Source organism: Nerophis lumbriciformis, linkage group LG05, assembly GCF_033978685.3.
Source record: "Nerophis lumbriciformis linkage group LG05, RoL_Nlum_v2.1, whole genome shotgun sequence".
Classification (NCBI taxonomy): Eukaryota; Metazoa; Chordata; class Actinopteri; order Syngnathiformes; family Syngnathidae; genus Nerophis; species Nerophis lumbriciformis.
The window spans coordinates 59,702,077-59,724,332 of NC_084552.2; the positions used below are offsets into that span (position 1 = coordinate 59,702,077).

The following is a 22,256-nucleotide window of genomic DNA, read 5'->3' on the forward strand; positions in this document are numbered from 1 at the left end:
TTTTTTTTTAACATTATTGTCTGTCTATCTGTGTTGGCCCTGCGATGAGTTGGCGACTTGTCCAGGGTGTACCCCGCCTTCCGCCCGATTGTAGCTGAGATAGGCTCCAGCGCCCCCCGCGACCCCAAAGGGAATAATCGGTAGAAAATGGATGGATGGAATTTATAACCCCCTGGCGCTGCTTTGTACTGTTTTGTACTATTTTTGTAATTATTTTGATGATTGTTTCTTGTCTGTTTTGTAAATGTTGAAATTTATAAATAAAAGTTAAAAAAAACAACCAAAAAATAAAATAAAAGATCAATTTAAAAAAACATATTTTGTAATCTTATTTTTCCCCCTCATAGCTGTATTTTTTTTTTTTTTTTTTTTTTTTTTACATTATCGCACGGCGGATTTATATCAAAACTCAATACAACTCGTTAAATAATACATTCATAACCTTTTGTTTTTTATGCATTTAGTGTTGTTTCCGAGTAATTGCAACATATCGGTAGAATTAGAAAGACGTTATTTAGTGTCTGTCTCGTGTCAGCTGACCAAGAAGCCTTTTTGTAAACAGGAAGTAGGACATCTATACCGGAAGTGGCTTGCTTTTCCCTTCCATCCCTTTTAGCAATGTTTAATACGACCACGTCCTTTTATTTAGTCAATTAGAATCATCCGACCCAAATAAACGTCTGTCTTGCGTATCCGACCGTTGTTTTACGTTTTTGTATTAACAATACCCGGGGAGCGCGTGTGGTTCCTCTTGGGCTGTGATTGGCTGAAACAATAGGTGTGTCAGGAGGGTGTGCGCGTGCGGAGGGTTCTTTTCGCTTCCTCCCTCCCCTTCTGCTTTGTCTGACGTCACTTCCTGTTCAAGGACGACAAGAGGGAGCGAAATGGACGGACAGACCACACGGAGATAAAAAAAAAGAAAAAAAAAAGAAAAAAAAAATAGAAGCTGCGCCGAAAACTTCTCCTTCCTTGTCCGCTGCGCACAACCAACCCCGACCGGAAGTCTGGAAATGCTCGGGAACCAAATCTCTGCGGTAAAACGAAACATTCCAACTTTGCTCTTCTTACGTAAGAGGATTTTCCTGCGTTGTCTCTCGTCACTTTTTGTCAAGTTTGCCTCCGAAACAAGTGTCGAGTTGATTATTCTGAATACATTGTTATTATCGTCATGTTTTGGAATGACCTTGTCAACGCAGCATGCTTTGGGTTCGGACGGTAAACAAATGGAAGCTCCTTCATTCGCAGGTGCAAGAAATGCTTCAAAATAAGGGCACGTACAGAGAGATTGGACACTTTACAAGCTTCCTCTCCTCTTGTGCCCTAAAGATAGACTCTAGCATCTATGAGGGAAGTAAAACAATACCTGATGAGGGGATGGGAAGAAGAACACTATGTCCTTGTTTTTTTTTAACAATATGTTTACTAGGGCTGTGAATCTTTGGGTGTCCCACGATTCGATTCAATTCAACACGATTCTCGATTCAAAAACGATATATTCCCGATTTAAAAGGATTCTCTATTCATTCAATACATAGGATTTCAGCAGGATCTACCCCAGTCTGCTGACATGCAAGCAGAGTAAAAAGCTTTTATAATTGTGTTATCAACTGATTGCAATAATGTAAATTTGTTTTAACTATTAAATGAACCAAAAATATGACTTATTTGATCTTTGTGAAAATATTGGACACAGTGTGTTGTCAAGCTTATGAGATGCGATGCAAGTGTAAGCCTCTTTTTTAAAATTTTTTATAAATGTCAATGAGGGATTTTTAATCACTGCTATGTTGAAATTGTAACTAATATTGATACTGTTGTTGATAATATTCATTTTTGTTTGACTACTTTTGGTTTGTTCTCCTCTCAATTGTTCTGTTTATTGCAGTTCTGAGTGTTGCTTGGTTTTGGAACTGGATTGCATTGTTATGGTATTGCTGTGTATTGTTTTGTTGGATTGATTATCCATCCATCCATCTTCTTCCGCTTATCCGAGGTCGGGTCGCGGGGGCAGCAGCCTAAGCAGGGAAGCCCAGACTTCCCTCTCCCCAGCCACTTCGTCCAGCTCTTCCTGTGGGACCCCGAGGCGTTCCCAGGCCAGCCGGGAGACATAGTCTTCCCAACGTGTCCTGGGTCTTCCCCGTGGCCTCCTACCGGTTGGACGTGCCCTAAACACCTCCCGAGGGAGGCGTTCGGGTGGCATCCTGACCAGATGCCCGAACCACCTCATCTGGCTCCTCTCCATGTGGAGGAGCAGCGGCTTTACTTTGAGCTCCCCCCGGATGACAGAGCTTCTCACCCTATCTCTAAGGGAGAGACCCGCCACCCGGCGGAGGAAACTCATTTCGGCCGCTTGTACCCGTGATCTTGTCCTTTCGGTCATAACCCAAAGCTCATGACCATAGGTGAGGATGGGAACGTGGATCGACCGGTAAATTGAGAGCTTTGCCTTCCGGCTCAGCTCCTTCTTCACCACAACGGATCGATACAGCGTCCGCATTACTGAAGACGCCGCACCGATCCGCCTGTCAATCTCACGATCCACTCTTCCCTCACTCGTGAACAAGACTCCGAGGTACTTGAACTATTGTTCTTTTTTTTTTTTTTTTATAAATGTCAATGAGGGATTTTTAATCACTGCTATGTTGAAATTGTAACTAATATTGATACTGTTGTTGATAATATTCATTTTTGTTTCACTACTTTTGGTTTGTTCTGTGTAGGGATGTCCCGATCCAGGTTTTTGCACTTCCGATCCGATACCGATACTGACCGATACCGATACTGACCGATACTGACCTATCCGAGCATGTATTAAAGTTTAAAGTTATTTAGCCTACTTAGTTGTCAGAATCATGTTGAAAAGGGTTTTAGTACTCTTGATAACAACTAGCCAGCTGAATTAGGGGAGTTTGAATAATACACAATGGTTGGTAACAAGAAACTGACCTGTTTATTCAAGGATAAACACAAAATAGACAAAATTATACATGACAAACAGAAATGGCATCATTGAACTAGGGCTGGGCGATATGGCCTTTTTTTAATATTGCCATATTTTAAGGCCATATTGCGATACACGATATATATCTCGGTATTTTGCCTTAGCCTTGAATGAACACTTGATGCATATAATCACAGCAGTATGATGATTCTATGTGTTTTGATTGATTGATTGAGACTTTTATTAGTAGGTTGCACAGTGAAGTACATATTCCGTACAATTGACCACTAAATGGTAACACCCCAATAAGTTTTTACACTTGTTTAAGTCGGGGTCCACTTAAATTGATTCATGATACAGATATATACTATCAGATATATACTATCATCATAATACAGTCATCACACAAGATAATCACATTGTTTATAATCCAGGGTGTGGAGGGGGGCGCCGGATGTAAGTGTCAAAAAGACAGCCAAAAGAGTTTGATATGAGAATAAATCTAAAGTTAAAATATAGGGTAGAAATGCACCCATTTGCAGGAAATGTAGTCTTGATTTTCAAAATGTTCTTTCAAGGCTTGCATGTCTACATTAAAACATTCTTCTTCATACTGCATTAATATATGCTACTTTTAAACTTCCATGCAGAGAAGGAAATCACAACTAAAAAAATCACTAATTTTTTCATACGGTGTTGATGTAGAAATGTTTGCCTCGGCATTTTGATGGTGTGGACGTGTGGCACCGAATGGAGATAAGCGTCTCGACAGACGTCACAATATTTGAACAATGATGACGAAAACTGTTTTCTCTGTCGTGTCCGTGTGTGGAAAATTGTTATGCGCTTATTTTTTTATTCGATTTTGTGCGTGGCATAGTTTTGCCGTGCGCAGAGGACGTTTGAGCAGGCGCGCACCTTAGCGGCTGCACTAGCATCACAGCTAACTTTAGCCATGCTGCTACCTCTCTGCTGGGAGAGGACGTATAGGTATGTGACGTATGACGTGGCAGTATGTGACGTGTGTAAGAAGGTGCGCTTGCTGTCTGTGAGAGGGAGACACAGGAAAGAGTGAGAAGAGCCTGTCGTGTACTGCCAGCAGCTAAAAGCAACTGCGTGAGAATCCATAGATTTGTGGATGTGTTGAAGGTGTGCTGGAAAATGCGGAACTGAAATAGGGAGCAGCAGAAAAGTGGAATGTATTATTTAAATCTGTTAAATCTGAGTTTTTTTTTTAAACTGGATCTTGATCGGCATTTTCCCATGCCTTGCCGATACGCATTTTTTGGCAAATATCGGCGGCCGATCCGATCCAAATATCGGATCGTGACATCTGTGTCGTGTATGTGTCTCCTCTCAATTGCTCTGTTTATTGCAGTTCTGAGTGTTCTGAGTTTGGTTTTGGAATTGTATTGCATTGTTATGGTATTGCTGTGTATTGTTTTGTTGGATTGATTAATTAAAAAAAAAAAAAAAAAAAAAATTAAAATGAGAATCGATTCTGAATCGCACAACGTGAGAATCGCGATTCGAATTCGAATCGATTTTTTCCCCCCACACCCCTAATGTTTACTAATAGTTTGGCGAGCTACATGAGAGTGGCGCTGCACAATAATAAACACAGCTCACTGTCAGGACATGTCTCAGCCAGTTTGGAATACCTTTATGTCTACATTGTTACCAAGGTTAAATCAGACTACATGTATGTCCGGAAATAATAACAGTAACATCTGCTGCAAGTCAATTATCGGAAGTACTGTATGTGGAGGAGCTCTAAAGGATGTCCTGGAGCCATCTAATGCAACAAAAAAAAAAACTCCCCCAAATATATATATATGTATATATCAGTGACGTGCAGTGAAGTTGATGGCTGGTGAGGCACTGACTTCATCACAGTCAGATTTACAAACATATGAACCCTAAAGAGTATCTTATTCACCATTTGATTGGCAGCAGTTAACGGGTTATGTTTAAAAGCTCATACCAGCATTCTTCCCTGCTTGGCACTCAGCATCAAGGCTTGGAATTGGGGGTTAAATCACCAAAAATGATTCCCGGGCGCAGCGCCGCTGCTGCCCACTGCTCCCCTCACCTCCCAGGGGGTGATCAAGGGGATGGGTCAAATGCAGACGACAAATTTCACCACACCTAGTGTGTGTGTGACAATCATTGGTACTTTAACTTAACTTTAACTTTACACATACAAACTGTAGCACACAAAAAAGCACATTTAATAAAAAAAATGTTATTATGGTCTTACCTTTTGTTGTGCTGGATAATTGAACCCCCTGATGGGAGTGTTATATCAACTAAAGCCCTCACTTCAACTTTCCACGTGCAAGATTGAATCTATTTAAAAAAGTGTAACCGAGGGTTTATAAATGTGGCCTATACTGTATGAAACTACAAAATAACAAACACGGAGGCTCCAGTTTACACGAGGACCACTTTATTTACCTTCTTTCAAAAACTTCCGCTCCACTCCAACGTGTCAAAATTCTGCTCTTAGCGCCTTCAAAATAAGAGCTCAAGGCATATACTGTATAACAGCGCTTAACAGGAACTTAACATCACAAAGAGGAAAGCCCATAAAAATAGGTTACAAAAGTTATTTAATAAGAAGCCAAAAAGTGCAAAAACAATAATGTTCGTGTTGGAGGAGTTGTGAATTAGATACACCTGCAGTCTGCAGGTGTACCTAATGTTGTGGCCCTGCAGTCATTCACAACTCCTCCAACACGAACATTATTGTTTTTGCACTCTTTGGCTTCTTATGAAATAACTTTTTTAAATAGATTCAATCTTGCACGTGGAAAGTTTAAGTGTGGGCTTTAGTTGATATAACACTCCCGTCAGGGGTTGCCGTGCATTCTACGGCGGGGGTGCAGGAGGCGAGCTTCAGCCAGTGCGTCTTTTGCAGCCGTTTTATGATCGTTCAGCACAAGAAATACGTCACATATACAGTTGTTGACAAAATACACTGTACATTATATACCTCATCTAACTAAACTATGGAAATGTATAATATAATTCATATAGCAATACGGTCTCACTGCACAGCAGGCCAGCAGTTAGCCGAGTCTGTCCATGTTGAGGCACTGAGTGACGTGCCTCAACTGGCTGCTGTTCACCGCACCGTCTCTTCTCAGTATTTGAACGGCAAATGTGAAAATTCAGCGATTTTGAATAAAAATTATCTAAAACTGGTGAAGTTAAATGGAAAATAACTTTATAGTATAATCACTGGATACATTTAACAATTTAATATATATTTTTTTCTTTTTACATTTTTTTTCTTTCCTCTAGTGACTGCACGTCACTGGTATATACACTATTTGGCCACCTGCCTTGACTCACATATAAACTTGAAGTTTCATCCCATTCCTAACCCATAGGGTTCAATATGATGTCGGTCCACCTTTTGCAGCTATTACAGCTTCAACTCTTCTGGAAAAGGCTGTCCACAAGGTTGCGGAGTGTGTTTGTAGGAATTTTCGACCATTCTTCCAAAAGCGCGTTGGTGAGGTCACACACTGATGTTGGTCGAGAAGGCCTGGCTCTCAGTCTCCGTTCTACAAACCCCGTTTCCATATGAGTTGGGAAATTGTGTTAGATGTAAATATAAACGGAATACAATGATTTGCATATCATTTTCAACCCATATTCAGTTGAATATGCTACAAAGACAACATATTTGATGTTTAAACTGATAAACTTGCTGGTAGACGGCTGCGTTGACCCTGGATCTCAGGAAACAGAGTGGACCGACACCAGCAGATGACATGGCACCCCAAACCATCACCCAACCATGCAAATTTTGCATTTCCTTTGGAAATCGAGGTCCCAGAGTCTGGAGGAAGACAGGAGAGGCACAGGATCCACGTTGCCTGAAGTCTAGTGTAAAGTTTCCACCATCAGTGATGGTTTGGGGTGCCATGTCATCTGCTGGTGTCGGTCCACTCTGTTTCCTGAGATCCAGGGTCAACGCAGCCGTCTACCAGCAAGTTTTAGAGCACTTCATGCTTCCTGCTGCTGACCTGCTCTATGGAGATGGAGATTTCAAGTTCCAACAGGACTTGGCGCCTGCACACAGCGCAAAATCTACCCGTGCCTGGTTTACGGACCATGGTATTTCTGTTCTAAATTGGCCCGCCAACTCCCCTGACCTTAGCCCCATAGAAAATCTGTGGGGTATTGTGAAAAGGAAGATGCAGAATGCCAGACCCAAAAACGCAGAAGAGTTGAAGGCCACTATCAGAGCAACCTGGGCTCTCATAACACCTGAGCAGTGCCAGAAACTCATCGACTCCATGCCACGCCGCATTAACGCAGTAATTGAGGCAAAAGGAGCTCCAACCAAGTATTGAGTATTGTACATGCTCATATTTTTCATTTTCATACTTTTCAGTTGGCCAACATTTCTAAAAATCCCTTTTTTGTATTAGCCTTAAGTAATATTCTAATTTTGTGACACACGGAATTTTGGATTTTCATTTGTTGCCACTTCAAATCATCAAAATTAAATGAAATAAACATTTGAATGCATCAGTCTGTGTGCAATGAATAAATATAATGTACAAGTTACACCTTTTGAATGCAATTACTGAAATAAATCAAGTTTTTCAAAATATTCTAATTTACTGGCTTTTACCTGTATGTATGTATGTATGTATATATATTTCCGAATTGGTTTAACTGCCACCCGCCTGAATCTATTTAAAATCAAATTTTTTTTAATTTCAACCGCCCGACCCGCGGATAATCCGCGGACTCTGCGGTTGTGTCCGCAAACCGCGCATCTCTAATATATATATATATATATATATACACAGTATTGTGTTTTTTCTTGTGTTGTCAACTTTACCAACATTATCCCCTTTTCTTTAGTTTGGTGAGTGAGGTGTCCATCTTCCACCATGGCAGGCGACCTCTACTGCCCCCCATCCCCACTTGGGGACTCCCTCCTGGACAGCCCCCTCTGTGCAGACCTCATGGAGGATCTTTGTGACATCTCCCAGTCCATCGGAGAAGACACGATAGGGTTCGATTTCCCGGAGTACCAGAGTCCAGGTTCCGGGTCGGAGAGCTCCAATGCACCTGGTGAGTAGTCGTTCCGTGTAGCCTGTGGCACGCGTACCACGAGTACAGGGGTGTCAAACATGCGGTCCGAGGGCTGGATCAGGCCCGCTAACAGGTTTATCCGGCCCGTGGGATGAGTTTCCTAAGTATAAAAATTAAACTGAAATTTTTGAATGAAAGAAACAGTTGTTCTAAATGTGTCCACTGGATGTCGCAATAGCAATTATTTGTCTTTTTATAGATGATGCTACATATGTACGAAATAAACCACATGATGTTAGTACATCAGTCGAAGGAAAATGATCAAACTACATAAATAGCATACTGTAATTTATCTTGATAGATTGAAAATTAACACCGATGAGATGACCGATGAACATTAATACATAATTTATTCAGAAAATTTAAACAACGACAAATAAAGTTACAAACCCCGTTTCCATATGAGTTGGGAAATTGTGTTAGATGTAAACATAAACGGAATACAATGATTTGCAAATCATTTTCAACCCATATTCAGTTGAATATGCTACAAAGACAACATATTTGATGTTCATTTTTTTTTGCAAATAATCATTAACTTTAGAATTTGATGCCAGCAACACGTGACAAAGAAGTTGGGAAAGGTGGCAATAAATACTGATAAAGTTGAGGAATGCTCATCAGACACTTATTTGGAACATCCCGCAGGTGAACAGGCAAATTGGGAACAGGTGGGTGCCATGATTGGGTATAAAAGTAGATTCCATGAAATGCTCAGTCATTCACAAACAAGGATGGGGCGAGGGTCACCACTTTGTCAACAAATGCCTGAGCAAATTGTTGAACAGTTTAAGAAAAACCTTTCTCAACCAGCTATTGCAAGGAATTTAGGGATTTCACCATCTACGGTCCGTAATATCATCAAAGGGTTCAGAGAATCTGGAGAAATCACTGCACGTAAGCAGCTAAGCCCGTGACCTTCCATCCCTCAGGCTGTACTGCATCAACAAGCGACATCAGTGTGTAAAGGATATCACCACATGGGCTCAGGAACACTTCAGAAACCCACTGTCAGTAACTACAGTTGGTCGCTACATCTGTAAGTGCAAGTTAAAACTCTCCTATGCAAGGCGAAAACCGTTTATCAACAACACCCAGAAACGCCGTCGGCTTCACTGGGCCTGAGCTCATCTAAGATGGACTGATACAAAGTGGAAAAGTGTTCTGTGGTCTGACGAGTCTACATTTCAAATTGTTTTTGGAAACTGTGGACGTCGTGTCCTCCGGACCAAAGAGGAAAAGAACCATCCGGATTGTTATAGGCGCAAAGTTGAAAAGCCAGCATGTGTGATGGTATGGGGGTGTATTAGTGCCCAAGACATGGGTAACTTACACATCTGTGAAGGCGCCATTAATGCTGAAAGGTACATACAGGTTTTGGAGCAACAAATGTTGCCATCCAAACAATGTTACCATGGACGCCCCTGCTTATCTCAGCAAGACAATGCCAAGCCACGTGTTACATCAACGTGGCTTCATAGTAAAAGAGTGCGGGTACTAGACTGGCCTGCCTGTAGTCCAGACCTGTCTCCCATTGAAAATGTGTGGCGCATTATGAAGCCTAAAATAGCACAACGGAGACCCCCGGACTGTTGAACAACTTAAGCTGTACATCAAGCAAGAATGGCAAAGAATTCCACCTGAGAAGCTTCAAAAATGTGTCTCCTCAGTTCCCAAACGTTTACTGAGTGTTGTTAAAAGGAAAGGCCATGTAACACAGTGGTGAACATGCCCTTTCCCAACTACTTTGGCACGTGTTGCAGTCATGAAATTCTAAGTTAATTATTATTTGCAAAAAAAAAAAAAAAAAGTTTATGAGTTTGAACATCAAATATGTTGTCTTTGTAGTGCATTCAACTGAATATGGCTTGAAAAGGATTTGCAAATCATTGTATTCCGATTATATTTACATCTGACACAATTTCCCAACTCATATGGAAACAGGGTTTGTATATACAATAAAATAAAGACTTGGATTTCAGTGTTCATTTATTACACATATACATACACGTAACACTCCTCTACTCCGGTGTTTTTCAACCACTGTGCCGCGGCACACTAGTGTGCCGTGAGATAGTGTCTGGTGTGCCGTGGGAAATTATGCAACTTCACCTAATTGGTCCAAAAAATATTTTTTGCAAATCAATAGTTATCATCTGCAAATAATGTGCCATTGCTTAGTGTCTGTGTTGTGTAAAAGTCAGCAGGGTAACCACGTAATACTCCATGTCAGTAGGTGGCAGCTGGTAGTTAATTGCTTTGCAAAAGTCGGAATGTGTTCAAAAATGAACGAAAGGGAAAGGAAAAGGCAATGACTATGCACAACGAACGTGTGGATGTCGCTTCCTAGCAGCTCCACTGTAGACACAGCCAAGCGTGCAGGTTTTAACAAGGTTTTAATGTACATATAGTCATCAAAAGTCTTTTTCCAGCAGAACGTGACCTTTCAGTCACGTCCGTATCATCCCTCTCTCTCTCTGCTCCCGGCTGCTCAATGTTCAAGACAACAGATGATTAGATTACCACATGCCACCTGTGAAATCTAATCACCTGCCAGCTGTGTCTCGCCGTCAGCACATGCCCCGACCCTATCCGATGTTGCTCCGCCCTCAATGCCATCGACAGAGGCATTGAGTGTGGTCAGGCGCGCTGATCACACTCTCCCTCCACAAAAAGTAAAACCGAACTGTCCATCCATCCATCCATCTTCTTCCGCTTATCCGAGGTCGGGTCGCGGGGGCAGCAGCCTAAGCAGGGAAGCCCAGACTTCCCTCTCCCCAGCCACTTCGTCCAGCTCTTCCTTTGGGACCCCGAGGCGTTCCCAGGCCAGCCGGGAGACATAGTCTTCCCAACGTGTCCTGGGTCTTCCCCGCGGCCTCCTACCGGTCGGACGTGCCCTAAACACCTCCCTAGGGAGGCGCTCGGGTGGCATCCTGACCAGATGCCCGAACCACCTCATCTGGCTCCTCTCGATGTGGAGGAGCAGCGGCTTTACTTTGAGCTCCCCCCGGATGACAGAGCTTCTCACCCTATCTCTAAGGGAGAGCCCCGCCACCCGGCGGAGGAAACTCATTTCGGCCGCTTGTACCCGTGATCTTGTCCTTTCGGTCATAACCCAAAGCTCATGACCATAGGTGAGGATGGGAACGTAGATCGACCGGTAAATTGAGAGCTTTGCCTTCCGGCTCAGCTCCTTCTTCACCACAACGGCTCGATACAGCGTCCACATTACTGAAGACGCCGCACCGATCCGCCTGTCGATCTCACGATCCACTCTTCCCTCACTCGTGAACAAGACTCCGAGGTACTTGAACTCCTCCACTTGGGGCAAGATCTCCTCCCCAACCCGGAGATGGCACTCCACCCTTTTCCGGGCGAGAACCATGGACTCGGACTTGGAGGTGCTGATTCTCATCCCAGTCGCTTCACACTCGGCTGCGAACCGATCCAGTGAGAGCTGAAGATCCTGGCCAGATGAAGCCATCAGGACCACATCATCTACAAAAAGCACAGACCTAATCCTGCAGCCACCAAACCAGATCCCCTCAACGCCTTGACTGCGCCTAGAAATTCTGTCCATAAAAGTTATGAACAGAATCGGTGACAAAGGGCAGCCTTTGACTTTAAAACCGAACTGGCTACAAAGTAAACAGAAACAGAATGCTGGACGACAGCAAAAACTTACGGCGCCCACAAAGTACATCCGTACATGACATGACAATCAACAATGTCCACACAAAGAAGGATAGCAACAACATAAATAGTCTTGCTTGCTAACACAAAGCAGGTGCACGGAGTAGCGCTCAAAGGAAGACATGAAACTGCTACAGGAAAACACCAGCAAAACAGGAAGGGCCACCAAAATAACAGCGCAAGACAAGAACTAAAGCACTACACACAGGAAAACACCAACAAACTCAAAATAAGGCACGACGACCTGGTGGAGTTTCATTTTTTAATGTTTTCTGCTGGTGGTGTGCCTTTCGTATTTTTTAATGAAAAAAATGTGCCTTGTCTCAAAAGAGGTTGAAAAACACTCCTCTACTCATTGTTGTATTTGAAAGTGCAATGCTTTGCAGCCAGTAGCACAGCCTTTGAAGGAGCATAGGTATGGGCAGCATCTGTGAAATTACATTTGCAGGAAAGGAGTGAGTTTAGGGTTGAATTGTCCATCCTCGTTCTATTCTCTGTCACTCGTCGTGGCCGTGACTGTCTCTTCTTCGTTCTTCTGCTTCGTCTCCTTCTTGTTGTGTGCGCAGTTGTGCACTCTCCAAAAGCCGTAGATGTACATTGGGAGAAATTCGGGAGAATGGTTGTCCCGGGAGATTTTCGGGAGGGTTGTCGAGTATGAGTAACATTAGCTCTCGTCTGGAAGCTATTCACTGCTTAGGTGCACCAGCATTATATCAGAATGTCTGCCTTTACAATGAAACTAATGCAAGAGAGATTCTTTTGCAATGTTTTTTTTTGTGCTATCAAGTTTTCTTTTCTCTGTGCTGCAGACACCTTGACTCCAGCCTCCAGCCCGTCACCGGGGTGTTGCGGAGCTGCGCCAGAGCCCAGCGAGAGCGCCAGCCCCCTCAACTTGGAGTGCAGGGTGTGCTCGGACAAAGCCTCAGGCTTCCATTACGGCGTGCACGCATGCGAGGGCTGCAAGGTCAGTAGAAAGTGTTCAGTATGTAACAAAGGTAGTAGGCTGACCACATACCTGCCAACTACTCCGGTTTTCCCGTAATTAGTACGGTTTTCATCAACCTATTCCGGGTTACGGTTGCAGTGATTAAAAAATACGGTTTTTCATTAATTAAAAAAACATTTTTTTTTAAAGTTTTATTCACGAAAGCACGTAACAACAATGACAATCGACACTGCTTCCCGTAACTTCCTATCGAGCCATTCCGAATGCCATGCGCGAGGCTATTTATAGCAGAGGTGTGGACTCGAGTCACATGACTTGGACTCGAGTCAGACTCGAGTCATGAATTTGATGACTTTAGACTCGACTTGACAAAATGTAAAAAGACTTGCAACTCGACTTAGACTTTAACATCAATGACTTGTGACTTCACTTGGACTTGAGCCTTTTGAATTGACATGACTTGACATGACTTGCTACTTGCTACTACCGTATTTTTCATTGTGTACTTGTCTATCAGCGTTGCGTGTGTCAGCTGGTGTGCTCTCAGTACAACAGCCAATCAAATTAGATCTACTTTGTTTTCATCACACAGCATTCATCCAATCAAATTGCAGGACAACCAACGAAGAAGACATGTCCAAACCACACGCCAGTGAACAAAAAATGATACCTAAAATAATTTTGTTTGGGTATAAAAATTACGAGGTGGTCAACACAAAACGGTTTGCAGTATGCAACACATGCGGTTCCAAAATGACTGATGGAGAGGCAACAACTTCCAACTTCGTCCGGCATTTGAAGTTGCACAAAGAACGGTAAGTTTTGAATGTAAGATAACGTTTATTGGCTAAGTAACGTGACTTTTATTTGCTGTGTAGTTAAATCAGTGAGGCTGTAAACTCACTGCTAACGTTATAACGTTATTGCAAACACGGGAATCTGTTGCAGTTCACTACCTTATTCATACTTTTTGTTCAGTGATTTTTTTTAAGCAGGGTTACGTTAGTCAATATATCACACGTAACGTTAGACGGCGGTCAGCAGCACCGCGTATTTTAGACACCTAAAAAAAGACAAAAATAGTCAAATAAAGGTCAGTTAAAATGTATACTATATTATGAATATGTGTACCGTTTTAGCTAGCTTTCTGAGATACTGTTGGTTGTTTACCTCAGTGGTCCCCAACCACCGGGCCGCGGCCCGGTACTGGTCCGTGGATTGATTGGTATCGGGCTGCACAAGAAATCATTTTTTTTTCTTTTTCTTTTTTTAATTAAATCAACATAAAAAACACAAGATACACTTACAAGTAGTGCACCAACCCAAAAAAACTCTCTCCCCCTTTTGTTCTGGGCATTGAACATGAAGACTCTTCCTTCACTGTTCCGAGTGGCCATGAGAGTCTTGGCAGTGCCTGCCTCCAGTGCTCCAGTGGAGCGAGTTTTCAGCCATGGTGGCATCATACTACGCCCCCATCGTGCACAAATGACTGACAGACTCTTGGCTAATTTGGTCTTTTGCAAATGCAATGCAGCATAGGGCCCTGACATATAAAAAGTACAACTTTTTTGTTATGTTCACGTATATGTCATGTTTTTTCAATGTTAACACTTTTGTACAAATAAGTACATTTGCACTTTATTTTTCAATGTGTTTGTTCTGTAAAGGAATGAGTTAATGTTTAAAATGACTGGTTAATAGTGCTATTATCAGCACAATTTTCTTTCCTGCAATTTAAAATGCACTTGTTTTAATAAATAAATACAGCGTTTGAAAAGCATACACAATCTGTGTTAATATATTAGTCTGTGGTTAAAAGGACTTGAAAGGACTCGAAACTCAAAATGCAGGACTTAGGACTTGACTTGAGACTTTCCAGTCTTGACTTTGGACTTGACTCGGGGCTTGCCTGTCTTGACTCGGGACTTGACTCGGACTTGAGGGCAAAGACTTGAGACTTACTTGTAACTTGCAAAACAATGACTTGGTCCCACCTCTGATTTATAGCACCGCTGCCAAGCACGAGGCACCAGTTGCCATTGTTTCCAAACGAGCGAACGATCATGGAATCAGCCGGAGAAAAATCGCATACGAGTCTTAAACCGAAAAGAAAACTGCAGTCATTCCGTGAAGAATATTCAAAAGCCTATCCGGGTATAATTATCCGTTCCAAAAAGGGTGAAAACTACACGAATTGCACCTTGTGCAGACAAGATTTTTCGATCGGACACGGAGGAATTAGCGATGTAAAAGACCACGTCGGGACAAAAAAACACAAGTCTAATGCCGTTGTACCGAAATCTGTTACCCATCGGAATTTGTAACTCCAGGGGGCGATGTTCCCATGACGTTTGTTTGATGGTTAAACGGCAAGCCCAAAGAGGAGAAGAAGAAGGCTTGCGTAAATGGCGTACACCAGGGGTCCTCAAGTACAAATCTTGAAGGTCCACAAATGTTTTTTTGAAACAGGCTGGGTCCGTTTATTATCGGTCAAGCTTATATAGTAGCAGGAGGTAGGTAGTTTAACATTTTCTTAAAATTAACAAAAATAAAATAAATATCCAATAAAATACATGAAATATTTTCTTTGAAACAAAAATAAATAAGAACTTTGAAAAAATGTGTCCTCTGCATTTGACCCATCCCTTGATCACCCCCTGGGAGGTGAGGGGAGCAGTGGGCAGCAGCGGCGCTGCGCCCGGGAATCATTTTTGGTGATTTAACCCCCAATTCCAAGCCTTGATGCTGAGTGGCAAGCAGGGAAGAATGCTGGTATGAGCTTTTAAACATAACCCGTTAACTGCTGCCAATCAAATGGTGAATAAGATACTCTTTAGGGTTCATATGTTTGTAAATCTGACTGTGATGAAGTCAGTGCCTCACCAGCCATCAACCTCACCGCACGTTACTGCTCTGTTGCGATTTGTTGTTGTGTCATAGATTTAACAAAAAACCTTGCTTGATGTTTCATATGGCTTTTTCAGCCTCGTGATTTCTTTTTTTCTTAGCTCTGAATCATGAGGAAATGTCTTTTCAAATTCGCGGTGCTCTTTCAGATAGTGACGTTTCAGATTTTCACTTTTCACCAGAGCAACAGTACTGTTGCATAGTAGACACATTGGTCTGGTACTTGCAGTAGGTAGGATGAAAACATATTGCTCTGTCCATTCTTCCTTGAAACGTCGGTTTTCCCTGTCCACCTTTCTTTTACCAGCCTGAGCCAACTTGGAGCATGCCATTGTGATTTGATTCACATTCAGTGACTGACAAGTGAACAGTTAGCGAAGTAGCGATACGAGACAACTGTGTGCCTGCAGCGAAAGGTTCCATGCACTGTGCACATGACCCAGGTGGTAACAGCCTATCAGCGCATCGTTGTGAAAGAGATGACAACCCATACCCCGGAATTAGCCAATCAGAGTGGCGTTCTCTCGCTCTCACTCCGTCTCTCTCTCTTTCTCTCTCTGAGAGAGAGAGAGAGAGAGAGAGAGAGAGAGAGAGAGACGGAGTGAGTGAGACACGAGAAGTGTAAACGAAACGTGGAGATATTTGACTAAAAACAACAAAGAACGTTGACTTGCGCTAGCGATAACTCACAGATAAATACAATTATTATATTTTTTTATAATAATTATAATTATAATAATAAAAAAAACATTTTTTATTTTTTTAAATTTTTTTTTACTATAATTCGTGCTGGGTCCGGACGGACACGTCGCTGGGTCCGGACATGGACCGCGGTCCGCCTGTTGAGGATCACTGGCGTACACTATCCTTAATGCTGAAACGTCAGTTGTCAGAATTTCAGCATTAATAATAACAATGGACTCATACTATAATGAAAGCAAGTCATTGATTTCCAGAATATGTGCAATTTATTAATGCTGAAATTCTGACAACTGACGTTTCATTCCATGATAGCTTTTAATCCGGAAAATGTATGTGTGTGAGAGAGAATCAACAGCTGATACAATGGACTCATACTATAATGAAAGCAAGTCATTGATTTCCAGAATATGTGTCATTTATTAATGCTGAAATTCTGACAACTGACGTTTCAGCATTAAGGATAGTTTACGCCATTTACGCAAGCGTTCTTCTTCTCCTCCTCTTTGGGCTTGCCGTTTAACCATCAAACAAACGCCATGGGAACATCGCCCCCTGGAGTTACAAATTCCGATGGGTAACAGATTTCGGTACAAGTGGAAAACTTTCAACGTTTTTCGTCGCCCAAACAGATTCTTTGGATGTGATAAATGCCGAAGTTTTATTTACGGAGGCAATAATTGAGCAAACAAAAAGGTAATGACACCAATGTTATCTATTGGAATTGTTTAGTACTGTTATACTGTTAAAAGTGTTTATACTATTTATGCTTTCAAGTCCAAGTTGAAGAAATCTTGTTAAATGTTGACAGCATAACTACCAAAATACAGAAGTATGTCCTTAATATTTTTGCAGTGCTATTTCTGTTGAAAAGTTCAAATGATTACATTAGAGATGTGATGTGCCACTTTTCAAGTGTCTGATGGCTTAAATGAATTTTCATTCATTTTTCATATTTTGAATTCTTTTGAAAGGCTTACAAAAAAACTACATTTGAATTGTAATTCCATGCTATTGACAGGACTATTAATTTTAATGAAGTTAGCTTACCATGTTTACAGTATGATAATTGTGATAGAAATGTGAATTTTAGGCACAGAATATTTTTTACAATTGAACAAGGCAGTAGATTATACAAGCTTGGACAGAAAGTTAATAATGACACCAATTTTTTTTTTAATGCAATTGTTTAGTACTGTTTTACCATTTGTTTACTGTAAAAGTTGTTTATACTGTTTATACTTTCAATGAACAAATTGAAGTCTTGTGAAAGGTTGACAGGATAACTGGCATTAACTGTCAAAATAATTTCAAACTATTGAAGTTAGCTTACAGAATAAACATGTCAATCAACCCATATGATTTTTGCTGTAATATTTTTGTTTTGAAAAGTCACTGTGACTGATAGAAAAGTGATGGTTTTAGCAACATTTTAAGCTGTCTGAATGCTAATAATCATTTTGCGTCGGGGGGCGCAGGAACCCCCCACCAGGACTTTGTCCTGGACCTACCGGGCCCTGCGGCCCCTGGACCCTGGCTACTAGGTTTTTCTGATTTCAAAAGTTGGCAGGTATGTGACCATATTCTGAAATCCCAAAAAGAGGACACATACCGTATTTTTCGGAGTATAAGCCGCACTGGAGTATAAGTCGCACTTGCCCAAAATGCATAATAAAAAAGGAAGAAAAAAACATATATAAGTCGCACTGGAGCCCGGCCAAACTATGAAAAAAACTGCGACTTCTAGTCCGGAAAATACGGTATATGCGGGCCAAAAGGTGAAAATTTGCCAATGATACTCGAACTTGCTTTATAAATAATATATATATTTAAATAAAGCATTTTTTCTCCTCTGACAGCAGTGTTGGTACTAGGAATTTTCAAAATGGGGTCCCACAGTACATTTTTGGGGTCCCACTTTTTTGTAAGCGTTTTGAATTTTTTTTTTATAAAAGTATGCATTATCCTGTTATATCTCACATTCTATATTGGGTTTTGGAAAAAGGTTGTCATAAACGTTACTTAATTCATTAAAAAAAATAAAAAATAAAATAAAATAAATGTGTATGCATAGTTCAGTTATAAACATTCATTCACTTTCTTCTTTACTTCATGGATCTGAACTTTACCGCTGCTGGTAGTTTTTTCTATGTTTTTATTTAATAAGTTGTAGGTGTATTTATTTCAGTATAAAAGTGTAAAAAGTGTTTTGCTTTGGTCATGAAATGATGATAATGTTGTGCCAGGGCATACATACGTTTTATATTTAACGCTTAAATCTCTGGAGTCTACATCAACTTCACATCTATCCCTCATTTCAAAATGTTTTAGATTTTTAGGGACCGCAATGTCTTTTTGGGACAGAGGACCCTATTGTAATTGTAAGGTTTTATTATTATTATTCCGCCGCCTCTTTGAGCTGTAATTTGACCCCCTTAACATGCTTCAAAACTCACCATATTTGACACACACATCAGGACTGGCAAACATTACGATTTAATAAAAATTTAAAAAACAACCCAAAACTCAAAATTGCGCTCTAGCGCCCCCTAGGAAGAAACACAGACAAAACTGCTTGTAACTTCCGGAACAGGAAGTTGGTAATTCCCCCTTCAAAACAAAAGTGTAGGAAAAACAGTCACTTTTGCCTCTTTGAGCTGTAATTTGACCCCCTTAACATGCTTCAAAACTCACCAAACTGGACACACACACCAGGACTGGCAAGAATTGCGATCTAATTAAAAAAAAAACCAATCCCAAAACTCAAAATTGCGCTCTAGCGCCCCCTAGGAAAAAAACAGACACAACTGCTCCTAGAAAGAAAACTCAGACAAAACTACCTGTAACTTCCAGTAGGAATGTCTTAGAGACATGAAACAAAAACCTCTATGTAGGTCTCACTTAGACCTACATTTCATATATTGAAATCAACAGGAAGTTTGCAATTCCCCCTTCAAAACAAAAGTTTTGTAAAAACCGGTCACCTTTTTTTCAAACATTATCTCCTCTGAGCGTGTTTGTCGTGTCGGCTTCCAACTAGCACAGGAGAGAGATTGAACCCTTCTGATTAAAAGTTGACGAAAGAGTTTTAATTACTGCTCCGGTTTGGATTTTATGGGCCGTCAAAGTCAGTCCCGTCCATCGCTGCTTGCAGCTTTAATTTATTTAATGTTGTTTTTTTGTTTGTTTGTTTTCCGCCCTTTTTTATCAAACAAAACTATGTTTTTAATGGCAAACACACAAAATATGCAAAATCTTCCACCAAAAATATTTTTCAAAGTAGAATATTTGAAGTAATGGGAACCTTGGATGGGTCAATAATTCATAATAACATTGATTTTGATTCAATATTATGTTTTGAGCAATGACAGTTTGAAAGAAAAAAAAAAGCTTTGTTTTATTTTATTAGTCAACATTGCAACTTTTTCTAAATTACATTTCATCTTTAAACTCTTTTATTTCACTTTTGTTATGATTTTGTTTATTTTACTAGTATTTTTAGAATGTGCCGTGGGCCTTTAAAACATTAGCTGTGGGCCGCAAATGGCCTCCGGGGCACACTTTTGACACCCCTGCTATAGATAATAAAAAATAAAATCTGATAAATCTATGGATAAAAAGCAGAGCCTGGCGACGCATGCGCGTTTATCATAACTCTCTCTCTGTCTCTGTCTCTGCCCCTCCTTCACATACTTGCCAACCCTCCCGAATTTTCCGGGAGACTCCCGAAATTCAGCGCCTCTCCCGAAAACCTCCCGGGACAAATATTCTCCTGAAAATCTCCCGATTTTCAGCCGGAGCTGGAGGCCACGCCCCCTCCAGCTCCATGCGGACCTGAGTGAGGACAGCCTTTTCTTTGTGACAAGAACTAAATCATCCAGACTAGAGATACATTGTATTATTATGTTTATCTTACCTAAAAATACATATATTTATTAATTTAAAAAAACAAACAACTAAATACATTTTTACTATATTTTGCTAAAAACATCAAAATTAATTGTATTTTTTCTGACTCCTTATTACATCCAGCCATAGAATTATACATTAAAATAAACATATTTGAAATAATTAATTTTAAATTATCATAATAATTAATTTAGAATGACCATATTTAATTATTAAAATAATTGCTTGTTTATTAACAACTTTAGCATTTTATTCATTACATTTTGAAGCTCTCAGAAGCCAAGTTATGTTATATTCCTTAATATTTATTTATGCAAGTTTGAAGTATCAATTATCTAAACACAGTTTTGTTTGCATACTTTCAGGATGTGTATATATATATATGTATATATGTATATGTACGTATGTATATGTACGTATGTATATATATATGTATGAAATACTTGACTTGGTGAATTCTAGCTGTCAATATACTCCTCCCCTCTTAACCACGCCCCCCCTCAACCACGCCCCCGTCCCGACCACGCCCCCCAACCCCCCACCTCCCGAAATCGGAGGTCTCAAGGTTGGCAAGTATGCTCCTTCACCAATGCTGCTGCTCGCACAATTTGTTTTGTTTTTAACCCCTTCTTAACCCTGAACGTACATTTAAAATACACGCAACTCTAACTCAAAATGCCGGACATTTGAGGCATTTAAGAAACTCCGCCCGGACAGCCCCGCAAAAGAGGACATGTCCAGGGAAAAGAGGATGTATGGTCAGTCTAAACCAGGGGTCGGCAACCTTTACCAGTCAAAGAGCCATTTTGACCAGTTTCACAAATTGTAGAAAACAATGGGAGCCGCAAACATTTTTTGAAATTTTAAATGAAATAACACTGCATACAAATTTTTTTTTTTTGCTTTGTGCTATGTATAACCAGGGGTCTCAGACACGCTGCCCACACCTTTATGTGGAATTTGAAAGCTGGTGCGGCACGCGGATTTTAAATGAATGGCACTTGTCAGCGTCATGCGTGCCGTGATGGTACAGCATATAGCAGCCACCACAGTCAGCGTGCCTGATCAGCCACACGTTGTATGGTGTTTCCGCTTACTCATGTAGGTGACAGCAAGGCATACTTGGTCAACACTGACGGTGGCGGTATAAAAAAAACTATAACACTCTTACTAATAATGCGCCACACTGTGCACCCACACCAAACAAGAATGACAAAACATTTCAGGAGAACATATGCACAGTAACACAACATAAACACAACAGGACAAATACCCAGAATCCCATGCAGCCCTAACTCTTCCGGGATACATTATACACCCCCGCTACCAAACCCCGCCCACCTCAACCGACGCACCGAGGGAGTGGGGGGGGGGGGGGGGGGGGGGTGATGTGTGAGGGAGCAGGGTTGGGGTGGGGGCGGGGTTTGGTGGTAGCAGGGGTGTATAATGTAGCCCGGAAGAGTCAGGGCTGCATGGGATTCTGGGTGTTTATTCTGTTGTGTTTATGTTGTGTTAAGGTGCAGATGTTCTCCCGAAATGTGTTTGTCATTCTTGTTTGGTTTTGGTTCAAAGTGTGGCGCATTATTAGTAAGAGTGTTAAAGTTGTTTTTATATGACCACCGTCAGTGTAACCTGTGTGGCTGTTGACCAAGTATGCGTTGCTGTCACGTATGTGTTCAAGCAGAAGATGTATACTGTACAACAAGTGTTGGGCTGGCACGCTGTTAATACAGATTGTAGAGAATGCCAAATGTTGTACCATCATGGCACGCCCTTATTATAGCCGTAAGGGTGAAAATCGGTGAATATTAATCCCGGGAGTTTTTTTGCGAGAGGCACTGAAATCCGGAAGTCTCACGGGAAAATTGGGGGGTTCAGCAAGTAAGCTGCTGAGCCGCATCAGAGTGATCAAAGAGCCGCATGCGGCTCCGGAGCCGCGGGTTGCCGACCCCTGGTCTAAACAAAGGCTACAAATAGAACCGAAAATCCCGATCGGTCAATTGCACGGAAAGAACAATTCGGTGCTACAAGAAGCAGGTC

The 22,256-nt window shown here is 41.3% G+C and overlaps 1 protein-coding gene across 1 annotated transcript in view; it reads left to right on the forward strand.

Annotated features, from left to right (window-relative positions):
• Window positions 1-386: 386 nt before the first annotated feature.
• Window positions 387-22,256, forward strand: part of LOC133606178 (peroxisome proliferator-activated receptor alpha-like) — a 41,749-nt gene continuing 19,879 nt past the window's right edge. The window contains exons 1-3 of the mRNA XM_061959818.2: window positions 387-1,034; window positions 7,829-8,041; window positions 12,565-12,719. Of these exons, the coding sequence (XP_061815802.1) occupies window positions 7,858-8,041; window positions 12,565-12,719 (339 nt within the window). The 5' untranslated portion in view covers window positions 387-1,034; window positions 7,829-7,857. The remainder of the gene's footprint in view (window positions 1,035-7,828; window positions 8,042-12,564; window positions 12,720-22,256) is intronic.